Here is an 18516-nt window from a genome sequence, read left to right as displayed (position 1 = left end):
TAGTATATACTGAAGTTCTATTTTCAGTAACAGCAGCCTTGTCCTTGACCTTAACCTTAGGACCATTTTAACCACTATTAAACCCATCCATATTATAGAGTAACACTATTACATGTAAAGTTCCAGAACGTTGGGCCTGGAGTTTGAGATAATCAAATAAAAATGAAAGATTACAGGTCACCTGGGCCCTTACCACTAAGGGATCACTGTGGGCCAAAATAGACCTAATACGGTTGTTATGGATTTTAGTTAATGTTTACATTTTAAGATGATGGTCACACTAGTACTGAGAACTTGTAGGACCGAGGAGTTCACTGGACCTACCCCACACTCCGTTGATATCTTACTGGACCTACCCCACACTCTGTTATCTCACTGGACCTACCCCACACTCTGTTGTTATCTCACTGGACCTACCCCACACTCCGTTGTTATCTTACTGGACCTACCCCACACTCTGTTGTTATCTTACTGGACCTACCCCACACTCCGTTGTTATCTCACTGGACCTACCCCACACTGTTGTTATCTTACTGGACCTACCCCACACTCTGTTATCTCACTGGACCTACCCCACACTCTGTTGTTATCTTACTGGACCTACCCCACACTCCGTTGTTATCTTACTGGACCTACCCCACACTCTGTTGTTATCTCACTGGACCTACCACACACTGTTGTTATCTTACTGGACCTACCCCACACTCTGTTGTTATCTTACTGGACCTACCACACTCTGTTGTTATCTCACTGGACCTACCCCACACTGTTGTTATCTTACTGGACCTACCCCACACTCTGTTGTTATCTTACTGGACCTACCCAACACTCCGTTGTTATCTTACTGGACCTACCCCACACTCTGTTGTTATCTTACTGGACCTACCCCACACTCTGTTGTTGTCTCACTGGACCTACCCCACACTCTGTTGTTATCTTACTGGACCTACACCACACTCTGTTGTTATCTCACTGGACCTACCCCACACACTGTTGTTATCTTACTGGACCTACCCCACACTCCGTTGTTATCTTACTGGACCTACCCCACACTCTGTTGTTATCTTACTGGACCTACCCCACACTCTGTTGTTATCTTACTGGACCTACCCCACACTCTGTTATCTCACTGGACCTACCCCACACTCTGTTGTTATCTCACTGGACCTACCCCACACTCCGTTGTTATCTTACTGGACCTACCCCACACTCTGTTGTTATCTTACTGGACCTACCCCACACTCTGTTGTTATCTTACTGGACCTACCCCACACTCTGTTATCTTACTGGACCTACCCCACACTCTGTTGTTATCTCACTAGACCTACCCCACACTCTGTTGTTATCTCACTAGACCTACCCCACACTCTGTTGTTATCTTACTGGACCTACCCCACACTCTGTTGTTATCTTACTGGACCTACCCCACACTCTGTTGTTATCTTACTGGACCTACCCCACACTCTGTTGTTATCTTACTGGACCTACCCCACACTCTGTTGTTATCTCACTGGACCTACCCCACACTCTGTTGTTATCTTACTGGACCTACCCCACACTCTGTTGTTATCTTACTGGACCTACCCCACACTCTGTTGTTATCTTACTGGACCTACCCAACACTCCGTTGTTATCTTACTGGACCTACCCCACACTCTGTTATCTCACTGGACCTACACCACACTCTGTTGTTATCTCACTGGACCTACCCCACACTCCGTTGTTATCTTACTGGACCTACCCCACACTCTGTTGTTATCTCACTGGACCTATCCCACACTCTGTTGTTATCTCACTGGACCTACCCCACACACTGTTGTTATCTTACTGGACCTACCCTACACTCTGTTGTTATCTCACTGGACCTATCCCACACTCTGTTGTTATCTTACTGGACCTACCCCACACTCTGTTGTTATCTTACTGGACCTACCCCACACTCTGTTATGTTACTGGACCTACCCCACACTCTGTTGTTATCTCACTGGACCTACCCCACACTCTGTTGTTATCTTACTGGACCTACCCCACATTCCGTCGTTATCTTACTGGACCTACCCCACACTGTGTTGTTATCTTACTGGACCTACCCCACACTCTGTTGTTATCTTACTGGACCTACCCCACATTCCGTCGTTATCTCACTGGACCTACCCCACACTCTGTTGTTATCTTACTGGACCTACCCCACATTCCGTCGTTATCTTACTGGACCTACCCCACACTCTGTTATCTCACTGGACCTACCCCACACTCTGTTGTTATCTTACTGGACCTACCCCACACTCTGTTGTTATCTTACTGGACCTACCCCACACTCCGTCGTTATCTTACTGGACCTACCCCACACTCTGTTGTTATCTCACTGGACCTACCCCACACTCTGTTGTTATCTCACTGGACCTACCCCACACTCTGTTGTTATCTCACTGGACCTACCCCACACTCTGTTATCTTACTGGACCTACCCCACACTCTGTTGTTATCTTAAGTATTAAGTTTGTTGCATGTAAAGCATTGAGATTAACACGGACATTGACGACATTATCAATAATCGGTTATTTTGTTGAAAACTAATGACGAGTCGATGATGAGACTATGCTGTCAGAGTAAAAATGAAGTTCATACATGTTAGAAAAAAAAAATATAAGAATTTCTAATTCATCCCAAGATGGTGAGATGTAAAAGAAAAATCATCACAACTTATTGGGGGACATGACTTAAAACAGTAATTAATAATCAAAAATAAAATTTACTATAAAAATAATCATTGACTTGTCCACCAAGTCTGCTTGACACTTCATGTGTAAGTTGTCATGCTGTCAAATGTAAAGAGAAGCTATATCAATACTGTACTATAAATGTCCCGTCTATTTGTTATATATTATATTGTTTGAGGAAGATAAAAAGTCTCTTAAGTCTTCCACAGTGACATGATAACAAGTTCATCATACAATTATTTCAAAGAAAAGAAAAACAACGAAAACTGGAGATCCCATGTTAATGGCATATCTTAAACAGTATCAGTATGTATACACAAACAATAATTCCACCAAGTTCTCAGTATCAGTATGTATACACAAACAATAATTCCACCAAGTTCTCAGTATCAGTATGTATACACAAACAATAATTCCACCAAGTTCTCAGTATCAGTATGTATACACAAACAATAATTCCACAAAGTTCTCAGTATCAGTATGTATACACAAACAATAATTCCACAAAGTTCTCAGTATAGTGAGCAGTGCTGTCTCAGTAAATTTCCACACATGCGTAGCGAGTATGTCCACCTCCACGTATTTCCTTCAGTCTACCGCAGTGTCGTAAAAGTGTCATCAAAGATCGGTACACACTGTCCATCTTTATATGTGAAAACTCTTTCACATCTTCATCTACAATGAAATGCTCTCCTGAAATAAAAACAAAGCAAAAAGGTTTAAAACAATCACATTCATGCAACTTAAACTAAAAGCTTAAACTAGGAGAATAATTCCTCGGAAATCATTTGAATGACATGCAAGTAAAGTTTTTGTGTAACAGTTTGGGTATATATTATAAACATGTGATACCATGTTTTAAGGTGGCATTTTGATTCTTGATATATCAAACTTTGCTGCCATAAATATCTAGACATATTAAAAGGATATAAACTTGTGTCAGAAATTGGATTAATTAACAAGTACAATCATTCCAATGATACTCGCCTCTCCTTCCTTTAACCTGTTTTCCCCGTCATTACCACCAAAATTTTAACCCAATTCCAGCATGCAAGACACAGATAAGAAAATCTTCCCGAGAACTATTTCGCATTGTCTAATATAACCTATAACCTCTTTTGATTCTTTATATTAGCTCTCCTTCAGGTTTATATGTCCATTCTTTCCAATTTAATTTAACCAGTGTAGCTCTAGATCTCTTTCTTGCCAATTATTTTCAACTTGTTGAAGTTGGGCACTACCCCGATGGCTTTAGGCTTGTGTCAGTTCAAATGAACTACTAAAATAAATTCAATATGACATAGGCAAATGTGTAAGATTCTATTCATAACACAACCCAGTCATATTCATAACAGAAAACTCTCCAATGAACTTTCCTCTAAGACAATGATGGTACGTGTTTCAGTGTGGAGACAAACATACATGATACTACACACGGGTTATTCTAATGACATGGTGTATTTTACAACATTTATGTGAATATTTTGAGACACACATCATGCTGTTGCAGAGAAGAGCTGATGCCAACCAACATACCAAAGTTTCACTGATAACTTGACAGTCCAGGATGGTTAGATTAAATTATACAGCTGTCACAGTTTGTGACAGGCACAGTCAACTCCTCGTCTCTGATGTAAATATGTTCCAAGAACTAATCAAAACCTTCCTAGAACCTCCACGTACCTGTTGTTTCTTTACTAGAACCTCCACGTACCTGTTGTTTCTTTACTAGAACCTCCACGTACCTGTTGTTTCTTTACTAGAACCTCCACGTACCTGTTGTTTCTTTAGACTCCTGTAACTTGAACTTTTCGTAACGTTTGCGGTTGACATCGCTAAGTGTCGTTCGTTTCATGGCGAGGACCTTGTACTTTTCCTTGTAAGCTTTGTTGATTTCGTCCATCATTGTGTTTACCTGATTATAGTTCATGCGCCCCTTAATATACCTGGTAAACAGTAAACAACATTGTTTGTAAACTTAAAATATACCTGTAAAATATAGACATCTCATAGATATATATTATAAACATTCAATACCTGAGGACTATATCAACCCTTCGACAGGACTCGAGGATTTATCAAAGAGGCCCCACCAACAGTAGTGATACCTAAAGAATATTCCAGTAAAATATCTACCCTACAGGAGGACTCGAGGATTTATCAAACAGGGCCCACCAACAGTAGTGATACCTAAGGAATATGCCAGTAAAATATCTACCCTACGGGAGGACTCGAGGATTTATCAAACAGGGCCCACCAACAGTAGTGATACCTAAGGACTGTTCCAGTAAAATATCTACCCTACGGGAGGACTCGAGGATTTATCAAACAGGGCCCACCAACAGTAGTGATACCCAAGGAATATTCCAGTAAAATATCTACCCTACAGGAGGACTCGAGGATTTATCAAACAGGGCCCACCAACAGTAGTGATACCTAAGGACTATGCCAGTAAAATATCTACCCTACGGGAGGACTCGAGGATTTATCAAACAGGGCCCACCAACAGTAGTAATACCTAAGGGATATTCCAGTAAATTATCTACCCTACAGGAGGACTTGAGGGTTTATCAAACAGGGCCCACCAACAGTAGTGATACCTAAGGAATATGCCAGTAAAATATCTACCCTACAGGAGGACTCGAGGATTTATCAAACAGGGCCCACCAACAGTAGTGATACCTAAGGACTATGCCAGTAAAATATCTACCCTACGGGAGGACTCGAGGATTTATCAAACAGGCCCCACCAACAGTAGTGATACCCAAGGAATATTCCAGTAAAATATCTACCCTACAGGAGGACTCGAGGATTTATCAAACAGGGCCCATCGATAGTAGTGATACCTAAGGACTATGCCAGTAAAATATCTACCCTACGGGAGGACTCGAGGATTTATCAAACAGGGCCCACCAACAGTAGTGATACCTAAGGAATATTCCAGTAAAATATCTACCCTACAGGAGGACTCGAGGATTTATCAAACAGGGCCCACCAACAGTAGTGATACCTAAGGAATATTCCAGTAAAATATCTACCCTACAGGAGGACTCGAGGATTTATCAAACAGGCCCCACCTACAGTAGTGATACCTAAGGAATATTCCAGTAAAATATCTACAGGAGGACTCGAGGATTTATCAAACAGGGCCCACCAACAGTAGTGATACCTAAGGAATATTCCAGTAAAATATCTACCCTACGGGAGGACTCGAGGATTTATCAAACAGGGCCCACCAACAGTAGTGATACCTAAGGACTGTTCCAGTAAAATATCTACCCTACAGGAGGACTCGAGGATTTATCAAACAGGCCCCACCAACAGTAGTGATACCTAAGGACTATGCCAGTAAAATATCTACCCTACAGGAGGACTCGAGGATTTATCAAACAGGGCCCACCAACAGTAGTGATACCTAAGGAATATGCCAGTAAAATATCTACCCTACGGGAGGACTCGAGGATTTATCAAACAGGGCCCACCAACAGTAGTGATACCTAAGGACTGTTCCAGTAAAATATTAACCCTTCGATAGGACTCAAGGATTTATCAAACAGGGCCAACTGGAAGACTGTATTTTATTCAGACAGGATCGGCCATGTCCAGACTTTATCTCTGGAGTCCTATTGTTCGATTTATAATTTGCTGGTAGCTAACCCTAACTATAAAAGACAAGTATAATACAGTTCTAGTGTTTACCACATAGACATACTTTGGAACATTTTCAAATTCTTCCACTGTGATATATTCCAGTGTAGGTATGTAAACGTTCTTTTGTTTTCTCCCTCCTGATTGGTTGGTTCTGGGTGGCTGGTTTTCCTTACAGGCCGTCTGATTGGTTGATTTCTTGCTTTGAGCTGTTTTAGTAGTTGCTACTGAAGGCTTGTCCCTGTTAAAATAAATCAATTTTGTAATGATTTTGTATAAAATGGTAAACTGTTTAAATTCTGATGATAAATACATAACATATAGTAATTGTAATAAGTTGTTTATAGTGAATTACCCACTTAACATGATATAGTAATTGTAATATGGTGTTTATATAGAACTACACACTTAACATGATATAGTAATTGTAATATGTTGTTTATAGTGAACTACCCACTTAACATGATATACTAATTGTAATATGTTGGTTATAGTGAACTACACACTTAACATGATATAGTAATTGTAATATGTTGGTTATAGTGAACTACCCACTTAACATGATATAGTAATTGTAATATGTTGTTTACAGTGAACTACCCACTTAACATGATATAGTAATTGTAATATGTTGTTTACAGTGAACTACCCACTTAACATGATATAGTAATTGTAATATGTTGTTTATAGTGAACTACTCACTTAAAATGATATAGTAATTGTAATATGTTGTTTACAGTGAACTATACACTTAACATGATATAGTAATTGTAATATGTTGTTTATAGTGAACTACCCACTTAACATGATATAGTAATTGTAATATGTTGGTTATAGTGAACTACACACTTAACATGATATAGTAATTGTAATATGTTGTTTATAGTGAACTACCCACTTAACATGATATAGTAATTGTAATATGTTGTTTACAGTGAACTATACACTTTGGATCTTCACCTGGAGTTATTTTAGTCCAAAGCTCTGATGTTTCCCAGGATGGGATATGGTCTATAAACTGGTATACTCGAGCCATTCCATCACATTTCATATAAAGTACCATTAAAGTCATGAGTATCTACCTGGTATAATATTTATCTTAAATTATGTTTTATCTTCCTACATGCATCCACCCAAAATTTCTCAATATGTACATGTATATGATTTGAATTTTTGGACTGAATAATAGAAAAGGAATGCTGGACTCAGCCACTTAGTATATTAATGGTGTGAGGAATTCAGTACTTGATCTCAACAGCAGCCTCTTTCTGAGCTGGCTTCGGCATCCTGGCGGGTATGTTAGCTACAGCATGATTCAGGTTAGATACAAGTGTCTCCATTTCTGTCTTCATGGACTGTCAACATAAAACAATGAAATTCAGTCAATCAGCAAGTTTTCATTACTTTTTTTCCAGAGTTTAACATCCTCCAAGCCGTTGGTCGCATAGCGTTCTAGTGTTGAACATGATACAGTCACGCTAGGATCTGCCTTCGGCCCACGTTTGCCGAAGGGTTCATTGTTGTTTCTCCAGTTACTAAAACATTATTCTTATTGTATTTTATTGTATTTCCAGTACTTCTTATATATATTATGTGATTGTATTTGTATTTTTTTTGTTTTGATAAAGGGGCGGATTGTCTCGAAAATTTAACAAGCCTCATTGTCAACACTGTTTGAATTACTTCTTTGCCCCATATATAATGATATATATATATGTACCATATATGTATTATATACACATGTACAGCATTAAATACCTGTGTCTCTTTCAGCTTCATTGCTTGCTTATTGACTTCTGTCTGCATGAGAGCGATGACCACTTGAAGGCTGTCCAGTTCAGTTTGTAAGCTGATCACTTGCGACTGGTAACTTTTCTCTTCATCCTCATCTGCACATCTAAAATCCATAATGGTGTTGACCACATCTAATTTTTGCTGAAAATGTTCAGCAAGGCTGTCTAGTGATGTAGCATTCATTTCACAGCAGTTCTTCTGACTCAAGGCAAATAAAAATATAGCACTGAAAAGAAAAGAAATATATCAAAAAACATTTATGCATATAGATAATTTAAAATGATTGAGTGTCAATGCAATATAGAATTTGTTAAATGAGTTCAATTTAACCAGATACCATCACATTGACACACGTGCCTATTTCATATAATATAAATCATATAATACTCCCTAGAAATATTTTATCTAAAAGATTATTTCATTCAATAGTTCGACAATGTACCATAAAACATTATCATTGCCATTTGGGATTGGAAAACAAGCCCAATTCCTCTTGATACAAAATAGGAAGATACAATATAGGAAGTTAAAGTGTAGGTTGCAATTGGGAATTCCCTGAAAACAGTTGAGACAGTCTTGATTTTGCGAGACTTTTTTGTATTTTACCATTGAGTGAAGACAATTATTCAATCCTGTATTCAAAATATATGTATTTAAAAAGTTAACTCAAGATGTATATGGATATATTCATGCATTTGAGCATTTGCAATTGTGTGAAAAAAAATCTAGATCTTGTTAGCATAACTACAAGGGCATGCCTAGTCTTATATTTAAAAAATGGTCCGAAATATCTATATATAAAGACTTTATATATTGGTATTTCTGGCTATTTTTTTAAAAATACAACTAAAACTAGCTAGAGATGCCCTTGTGCCATGATCATGACTCGATCAATAACCAATGTGGCACTGTTTATATTTGTACAAGAACTGTTCATTATTCATAATATGTCTGTTATATATAATTATCTAACATTATGTTAAAGTGACAATTTATACCACTGCTGACAAGCTTAAGTATATTGGGAGCATTAATTTATAGTAAATGTCTATATATATAGGTGAGCATGCATATGTTACCTGAACTCTATATTTAGGCACATGATAATAAAGGTGATTATCATTAAGTTTGTGACTTTACACACACAAAACGACACCCAGTATATTTCATTTTTGTTAAAAATGCATATTACCATAAAATAACTTTGTGTTTCATTTAATTCTAATAACTATTTTTAAATAAGCCTGCATTTGAATAACTTAGTCTTACTTATTACTGTTACTCAAATGCACGACTATATATATTACCGATATGCGGAGTTATCGTTATATCCAACCTGTAACATATATCCTTATCAATTTATTAGAAAGTGGTCCACCTAGTGAGTTTCCTGTGAGGAATAAGTGTTCTGATTATTTTTACACGCCCCGCAATTCGTAAGTGATATTTAAAAAATATTTTTTCTGCAACATACAGATGAACATCGAACCTATTAACATGCAAAATTTGACTTTGATTGGATAGGTGCATGTTATGCAAATGTACCGACAAAGTTACGGTACAATGAACCTCCAGGTATTGTCGCTTGGGGAGAGGGGAAGGTACGTTAGTGAATAAGTGATAGAATCTGTTAATCAGTTCTTAATTGCTTACTAAGTTAAAATAAAACGTGATCACGTTGACATATCCGTTGTTGTTGCGTTGTCTACACTAGAACACACATATCCCACAAACAAGGACGTTCACAAAATGTCAACAACGATTTGAAAACTCCGCCAGAATCGAATTCCGGAAGTCAAAAACAAAATCTCGTTTCAAGTCTCGGGGTTGACTTCCTGGTAACGTGACGTCACGGCTTCGAAACGTAAATACTTTGGGCAAAATGGATTGACAGTGTTATAATAAGTAAACAACGGGAGGCCGAAAGAACAGGGATTTCTGGTCTAATTCGTCGAAGAACAAGACCAGAATATAACTTCGGCAGGGCAAAGAACTCAAATACACTATAGATTATCTTAAATTACGCGTATTCGAACGTTTACATTTTCAAGATGATGGTCTCACAGAGAACTCGTAGGACCCGGGAGTTCACCGGACCTACCCCACACTCCGTCGCTATCGTGAGTATATATTTTGCCCCGTGTAAAACATTGAGATTTACACTGACATTGACGTATCAATAATTCGGTCATTTTGTTAAAAACTAATGACTAGGCACGAGGTGAGGACGAGACTAGGCTGTCAGTCTCGAATGAAGTGCATACAATTTAGAAAAAAGTTATAAATTTCGATTTTTTTCCGTGATGGGGTGCAAAAGAAAGATCATGATTATTTAATCAGTAACAGTTAGATTGCTAAAATGATATCCGACTTGTCCAGCAAGTTTGCTTGACACTACGTGTGTAGTGTGTATGTACATTTAATTATAATTTGTATACTGCCAATGTAACCGACAACATATACACCCAGCACGTATAACCACATTATTTCCCCTAAAGCCTACAGATTTACAATGTATACCAACAACAGAAATCAAAGTTGATATTGGCCCAAGTATTGTTAACAACGAACGGTACATACATTTACTGTCATAAATCAAGGAAAGTGACAGATGGTGATAAAGTAATCTGTTATCCTGGCAAGTCACTGATAAGGTCACAATTCAGATTTGTGGTATTTTTTTAGAATCCCAAGACCAGTCAGGTCAATGAGGGAGTTGGATATATAAGGGAGTTGAGCATGGCATTTTAATTAAATATATTTACATAAATAATGTTACAATATTGAATTGATATGCAGAAAAATCCTTCTGAGCTCACGTACAGCTCTCAAACAACTTTAAACACTACTGTGTCTTGGTTACTTTAACTTATTTTTTTTGGACTTGTTACATTGTTATACTCATGTGATAGGCAATACCTGTTCCTGTTGGGCCTCAAACTAGTGCCCTCTCGCTCTCCATGTGGACATCCTACTACACTAGGCTCAAGGGAAATCCCCACTAGCCTAAGCTACGTGACCTTATACAATGTTCTCCACTTTTATACTATTCCCTCCTTTGCACCAAAAAATGATTATAATCAAGGTTCTTTATTTCCAAGGCGGTCTCTCAATCTCCTATAGCTTACACTTGGAGTGTACATGTACAATGGCACAAAATGATTAAATCTGTTTTAGGAAGCTAGTAGTAAAATGTACCCTTCCAATGCTGGGCACCAAACTAACGACCTTCTGCGCTAGGAGCAGACATCCTTCCACCAATCAAAAGGAAAATTCTTGCTAGTCTGAGCTAGTAGCAGTAGGGTGACCTCATACAATGAACTCTTTACTTTGCACCCAGCCATCATAAAAAGAAATAAGCACAAAATTATGTGAATAAAATTGCCATTGCCTTCTCTTGCATAGAATGATAGTTAACAATGGAAGTTAGATTTCAGCATTTTACAGTTCTGGTTTAAAATCAGCTCAAAATATTACAGTGGCGAAATAATAAATATCATGAAAACAAATTGTGTTAGGTAGAAAGACAATCTTTTGGTGAATTTCATTGTTTAAATGCTTGTTATTATGTAAATGTTTCATTTAAAAAACTTCTAATCTACAGCGAGCAAGGGCACCAAATGTCCGTCCCCCAGAGCACCTCATCCTTGAGAGGAGGAAGAAGGAAGAAATGCTTCAAGAATATAAGAAAAATACACAGTACATGGAATTTAATGATCTGAAAAATGAATGGGAACGATTTACAGACAAGAAAATCAAGATCAACACTGCCATGAGAAGAGTTGATGGCCTGATGTTGGCTAACCAATTCAATATACAAGATAGACGGGAAAGGTAAGTTAAAATTATCCTCTTTTCTCTAGAAATGTGCTGGTGGGATAATTCCCAAATGTCAATCTGGGAAATTGATCCTATCAGAGAGTTAAGACCAATTGTTAAACATTTGTGGATATATATTACATATATAAATCTTCAGTTACTTAGGGATAGAAATGTGCCAGTGCCCAGTCAGGTGGGATGTTTTTTAAACTTCAACATCCTACATTGGCATGCACTGTTTATGGCAGTGTGAACAAAGTTAAACCATTGGTAATGTATACATGTAAAAGATTTTGAGTAAGTTATTTAGTCGGTTCTGTACTACTGTTTAGACAATATTCTAAATCAAACATTTATGTAATAGTGCCATTGTTTCGAATTTTCAATAAATACTGAATTTGCAAAATAAGATTAAAAAGGAGCCTGAAAAAGATTTGGGTCCAAATTATTGTTTCTGACTCAATACTTTGGTAAGTGGAAATATTGTACAAGTCCCATTCTATGACTTACCGGGTAATCATTGTTTCTGTTGACAGGTTACGGCAAATGCTACAACAAGAGGAAGCTGCATATTTACATGAAATGGAAGAAAAGGAAGAAACAGTATTAGAAAGACAGGCCAAAATGAGAGAGCGTGCAAAATACTTAAAGGACAGACGTGAGTCAGAGCGGCTGGACTATGTACAAGAAAAATATGATCAACAGTTCAGGTAAATAAAGAATTTTACTTCCATACTGAATCATTATGTGAGACACTGAAATTTGTTTGGAAAAAAATCTGAAGGATGTTTGACTCAGTTTCTCTAAACAAAAAGCTTTTTCTTAATGCATTCAAATGTCATGTAAAGGCAATCTGTCTATACAGGTCATCTGTCTATAAAGACCACTGTCTATAAAAGTCATCTGTCTATAAAGGTCATCTGTCTATAAAGGGTATCTATCTATAAAGGTCATCTGTCTATAAAGGTCACCTGTCTATAAAGACCACTGTCTATAAAGGTATCTATCTATAAAGGTCATCTGTCTATAAAGGTCATCTGTCTGTAGAGGGTATCTATATATAAAGGTCATCTGTCTATAAAGGACACCTGTCTATAAAGGTCATCTGTCTGTAGAGGGTATCTATCTATAAAGAGGTCATCTGTCTATAAAGGACACCTGTCTATAAAGATCAGTCTATAAATGCCATCTGTTTATAAAGACCACTGTCTATAAAGACTACACCCTATAAATATCATCTGTCTTTAAAGATCTCTTTCTATAAAGGCCATCTGTCTGTAGAGGGTATCTATCTCTAAAAGACACCTGTCTATAAAGACCACACTCTATACAGGACACCTGTCTATAAAGACCACTGTCTATAGAGGCCACCTGTCTATAAAGACCACTGTCTATAAAGGTCATCTGTCTGTAGAGGGTATCTGTCTACATGTAGAGGGTATCTGTCTGTAGAGGCCACCTGTCTATAAAGACCACTGTCTATAAAGATCATCTGTCCGTAGAGGGTATCTGTCTGTAGAGGTCATCTGTCTATAAAGACCACTGTCTGTAGAGGCCACCTGTCTATAAAGACCACTGTCTATAGAGGCCACCTGTCTATAAAGACCACTGTCTGGAAAGGTCATCTATATGTACCTGTCACCACCTGTCCATAATGTAACTTTTTATAGGAAATATATTAAAACAAAAACAAAAATGAAAAAAGACAATGTTGTGTTTGATGAAGTTTGGACCAGCTTTAGTAAATACCCTTTTATAGAATCTTTTCAAAAAGCTGAAAAAAAAGAGAGAGAAAAAGTTAAAACATATCATAAAAATTAAAATTTCTAAATAACGTATACATAATATTTCAAAACTAATTCAAAATGACTAAAACAAATTGCAGGAACCAATGTGAGGAACTACGGTCAACATTGTCCAAACGACAACAGGATGAGGTTTGTGCTGAGAGATTGGAGCAGCTCAAAATCAAGGACGAGATGGATAGAGAGAAGATGGAAGAGGATAAAATGTATGCCAGGCTATGGGAGGAAGATAGACTGAAGAAGGCAGATAGGGAGGAACGTGATGCTAAGGCAGCACATGAGAGAAATATTGAAGTACTTAGTACTCTAAGGACACAGATGGCTGCTCTGGAAGAGAAGAAAGAAACAGCCTTGAGACTGAAGGAAGAGGAAGCACAGTTGCTGGTAATTAGTTCTGATCATTTTATGTTTTAAAAAGAGACAATTTTTGCACATTTAAGTTTTCAGCTTTATTTTTTTTACATTTCATTGAATTTTAAATTTTTGAATCTAGTACATGTTCCTTGAACAAATTGGCCAAAAATCAATAACAAGTCATGCATGATCAATAGTGTTTGAATAATTACCAAATTAAAAGTCTGATTTATCACAGCATATAATTAATTTGAGACAAGTTCTGAGATTAAAATGGTTTCATTTTAAATGAGGAATCTTCTTTTTAAAAGCAGACTTGATTTCCTTTTTATATCTATTTCAATTATTTATGAGTGATCTTAACTGTTGACAGAGAGAACAGGCAGCTCTAAGACAGTTAGAAGAACAACGGAATCGTGAGGAGAAGATCCGCTTACAACAGGAAACACGGGACATGTTAGATTTGTCTCTAAAACTGAAGATGAAGAAGAAGGCCAAGGCAGAACAGGAACAGTTGGCCTTTGACCTCAAGATCCTTGAACAACTTTTGGAGGAGTCAAGGAATGAGGCCATGGAACAGCTGCAAAGAAAGGTAACATCATGTAACTGTTGTGTATTATGTCACTGTTTATTGCGTGCTATGTCATGATTTGTAGTGTATTATGTCAATGGTTGTTGTGTATTATGTCATTGTTTATGGTGTATTATAACTTGAAATTTGTTTATCATCTGACTGTTTATTGTATAAAAACTACCACTAAAATTTTGTTCTGGCGAAAGATATTTAAAAAAGAACAACATTGCATGTTCACACCAAATTTTAGATAAAAGGATATTTAAATGAATTGATGATTTTGAATTTTATTTAAGTGAAATAAATGTCTGCGATATACAAATTTCATTTTTTTTATCAAATTTAATTGAGACTTAATTGCAAGATTTATAATTTCCTCAAATGTTTCATTAGCTCTTATCTTTAATATTAGTAATTTCTTTTCCTAGCGAGAACTGCGAGAGGAGGATAAACGTTATCGTGAATATTTGCGTAACTTGATGGAGGAAGAAAAGGTGAAGGAGGTCGAACTTGAGCGTCTCATCAATGAGGAGGTGGAGAAAATGTGGCAAAAACGTCTTGACCAATGGAGATTGGAGAGGAAGGCGCGTAAAAAGTTAATGGAGGATGTCCTCAACGTTAGAGCTCAACAAATCCAAGAAAGATGTAAGTATTTCCTTTATATACCCGGAGTAGCTTCTATTTATAAAGGAAATATCTCAGTCTTACATCTTCAGAAATTGTTCAAGAACATCAACCTTTATGTGAACATTTGATAATCACTGTTAAAGATGATTAGTACATATATAATTTAACATGAAACCAATCATTCTTTTTATAGACTTGAGTTTTTTTATTATGGCCTCCATGTGATTGAAATAAGTTTGAGGGTCGAAAACTAGATTATAGTTCAACATTATTGTAGAAGCAGTTTGTTGTGAAAATGAAAAAAATATTGAAAGTTATGAAAATGTTGCTTTCTACAATTTTTGAGTGATTAGGGGAAAGGCCATAGGAGTCCAGAATGAAAAAATAACCCTTAGTTCTAACCCCTAGGTCACTTGTCATAGGAATGTTTCTAGCCCCTTTGATGTGGACAGTAAATGTGGGAGTTATGTGTTCATCAATTCTGAACTCCTCCTTTCCCAGGAAATTACACCGAAGATAAAATCAGGAGTTTCATATCAACATAGATTTAAATGAATTTTTTTTTATAGTTTAAATGAAAAATAATTTTATAAATGTTTGAAATGTCTTATATATAAGATAAAGGGCTACGTCATTGAATATTTTGTCTAATGTTTTATTAAAATCATACAAGTAAAAATACACTAAAAACCATTAAATTCATGGCTGTTTTCAAAAAGGATTAATTTACAATACATTTGTTATAAAGATTGAATAAACCAGATGAAATGTAGTACTTACTAGTCTAATAGAAATATTTTCCAAAAACATGCATTTTATGTATTCTCAATAAGTTATCTCCCCTGAAATTTTGAGAATTGCAGTTAATAATTTATCAATTAATATTTTATTTTAATTTGACTTCCACAAACAATTGTTTGAAATGCATTGTAGTTACATTTTATTCTTCAGTTGCCATATCTTAAGTATAAAAAAAAAGTGAAATACATTCTTCAAAAAATTTCAATTTGAATGAACTTCACCTTTTGCAATGGGATTTTATCAATATAATGATTAAAATGATGGTTTGAATATTTTCAGTAATGGCTAATGACAGAAAACAGAGGGAAGCAGAAATTGAACGACAAGAACTTCTACGAACAATCGAGGAAAATAAGGTTCTTGAACAACAGAAGATGGAGAAGAATTGGAATAAAAATCGTGCATACCAACAGGACCTTTCAGGCCAAATTGCGTACAACAACCACCTTCGTGACCTTGAACTTCAAAGGGAAGAGGAGGAATTTCTCCTGGGTATGCAAGCAGAGCGTGAGTACCAGGCACGGCTCATGGATTGTCTGGACAGTCCAGAATATGATAAACTTCATCCAATGCGGAGAGCAATGGCAGCCCGGAGTGCCCAGCAAAACAAGCAGTGATTGGCCAAATCCTACAGTAGTCAGACATATGTTCTGAATTATCAGTCCGTTTTAAAGATGGAATTCTGTTGAAAAATGTGGAAGGTTTTTTAATTGTTATACTTTCAATCTTCTGTAGAGAAAAAAATATGAACTTGGCCAATTTAACCTTTCTACATGTATCTCCATACATGGACATCTGTTCTATTTCAAATGTAGGCTGCAATCGAAAAAAGGAGATTTTCTATTACTGGTAATATCAGTAACAATACACAATTCTAAGGTACTGTACAATGAAATCTCAGGAAATAATACCGCGATAGGGAGTGGCTCAATATATTGATAATAATTCTGTTTATGTGTTGATAAATAATGTTAAAATTACTCTGTTATTTAGAAAATCATGTAGAATAAAGAACAGGAAACTTTGATCTCTCAAATCTAGTTCTCTAATTTGGGATTGGGTGGCTGGGATTATATTAGGGGTCGAGATGTAAACTGGTAACCTATTAAGAACATTCAATAGTACCTAGTGTAAAAAAAAAAAAAAATATTTGATGAGAATTTTACATTGAATATAAAATATGTGATAATCTCTAAAGACATGATAGCATTATTTGCTTACAAATATTTTAATTCACATTTGATTTTGGCTGGTTCCCTAACACCTGTTAATTTAAGTCAATGTTATTAATTACTTAATGATAAAAGCTAGCTTGCCTATCTTCTATGTTTCATTATTGGTTAATTTCTTGATATTGACCTGTATTACCTGGTACACCGTTCCTGTAAAGCCTGATAATGTGACTATCCATGAAAAGTCAAATGCTGCAAGGTATTTGTTCAATTAAGTGCATTAATGTACCAAGAATTATTCATAAACACAAACCTAACTGTAGTTATTTCCAACTTGTATCTTTTAATAAAATCTAGTTTTACCTTGAGTTGGGTTAAGGGTGTATGCTACATTACACTTCATACATGTATATGTAGTTTGTTCAAGAGTAATCTCCCTTAATTTAATTTTATTATCATAACTTTATTAAGGAATTTCATGTGTGCTTCAATATGTTTGTAGGAGATACATTGTATATGAGATTATACCATGGAATTCTTCAGGAAAAGGAGGTGTATGTATCAAAATCAGATTGCATATAGCCTTAAATTATCTTCACAGATAAAATGAAATGTACTTGGTGGATCTAATAGCTAATAATGCTGTACTGTTTAAATGCATATACATTGTATTTATGCAAGATAAACTTTCAAGTAAATTTTCAAATAGAAAATAAAATTTATAAAAAGAGTTCCGTTTTTTTTTCCTTATTTGTGTGATCTTTAATTAATAAGGTGAGATATCATGTTTTTATTAGATCAATAGTATGGTTACATGTGTATAAATTGGGGGGGGGGGGGGGGGGGACAAGAAAAACAACTAGCTGCTGTCCTTGTAGTATTTAAGTTGTGTCAGTCACATGTTTTAACATTTTTGTTAGTTCTAGGTATTTTTGATCTGTGGAATATATCATTACTCCAAAGTGGAAGATCGGAGTTCTGGAGGTTAAAACGAGGTCAAAGGGAGGGAATTCTGGAGGTTAAAACGAGGTCAACAAAGGGAGGGAATTCTGGAGGTAGAAACAAAGTCAAAGGGAGGGAATTCTGGAGGTAAAAAACAAGGACAAAGGGAGGGAATTCTGGAGGTAAAAAAACTATGGTCAAAGGGAGGGAATTCTGGAGGTAGAAACAAATTCAAAGGGAGGGAATTCTGGAGGTAAAAA

The 18516-nt window shown here is 36.3% G+C and overlaps 2 protein-coding genes across 2 annotated transcripts; one reads left to right on the top strand and one right to left on the bottom strand.

Annotated features, from left to right (window-relative positions):
- Nucleotides 1–2984: 2984 nt before the first annotated feature.
- On the bottom strand, nt 2985–9955 carry LOC117334721 (spindle and kinetochore-associated protein 1-like). The gene is made up of 6 exons (XM_033894513.1): nt 9816–9955; nt 8127–8388; nt 7614–7723; nt 6433–6609; nt 4497–4666; nt 2985–3413 (listed from the first exon to the last, which is right to left on the bottom strand). The coding sequence occupies exons 2-6, from the start codon at nt 8343–8345 to the stop codon at nt 3256–3258; spliced, it is 834 nt and encodes a 277-aa protein (XP_033750404.1). The 5' UTR covers nt 8346–8388; nt 9816–9955; the 3' UTR covers nt 2985–3255.
- Nucleotides 9956–10010: 55 nt separating this feature from the next.
- On the top strand, nt 10011–18044 carry LOC117334720 (cilia- and flagella-associated protein 53-like). Its single transcript, XM_033894512.1, has 7 exons — nt 10011–10282; nt 11767–11996; nt 12518–12691; nt 13867–14170; nt 14514–14732; nt 15143–15359; nt 16422–18044. Exons 1-7 carry the CDS (start codon nt 10214–10216, stop codon nt 16757–16759), a joined length of 1551 nt encoding a protein of 516 aa, XP_033750403.1. The 5' UTR covers nt 10011–10213; the 3' UTR covers nt 16760–18044.
- The last annotated feature ends 472 nt before the right edge of the window (nt 18045–18516 follow it).

Source organism: Pecten maximus, chromosome 9 (genome assembly GCF_902652985.1).
Source record: "Pecten maximus chromosome 9, xPecMax1.1, whole genome shotgun sequence".
Taxonomy (NCBI): domain Eukaryota; kingdom Metazoa; phylum Mollusca; class Bivalvia; order Pectinida; family Pectinidae; genus Pecten; species Pecten maximus.
This window is presented reverse-complemented; position numbering and strand designations above follow the sequence as displayed.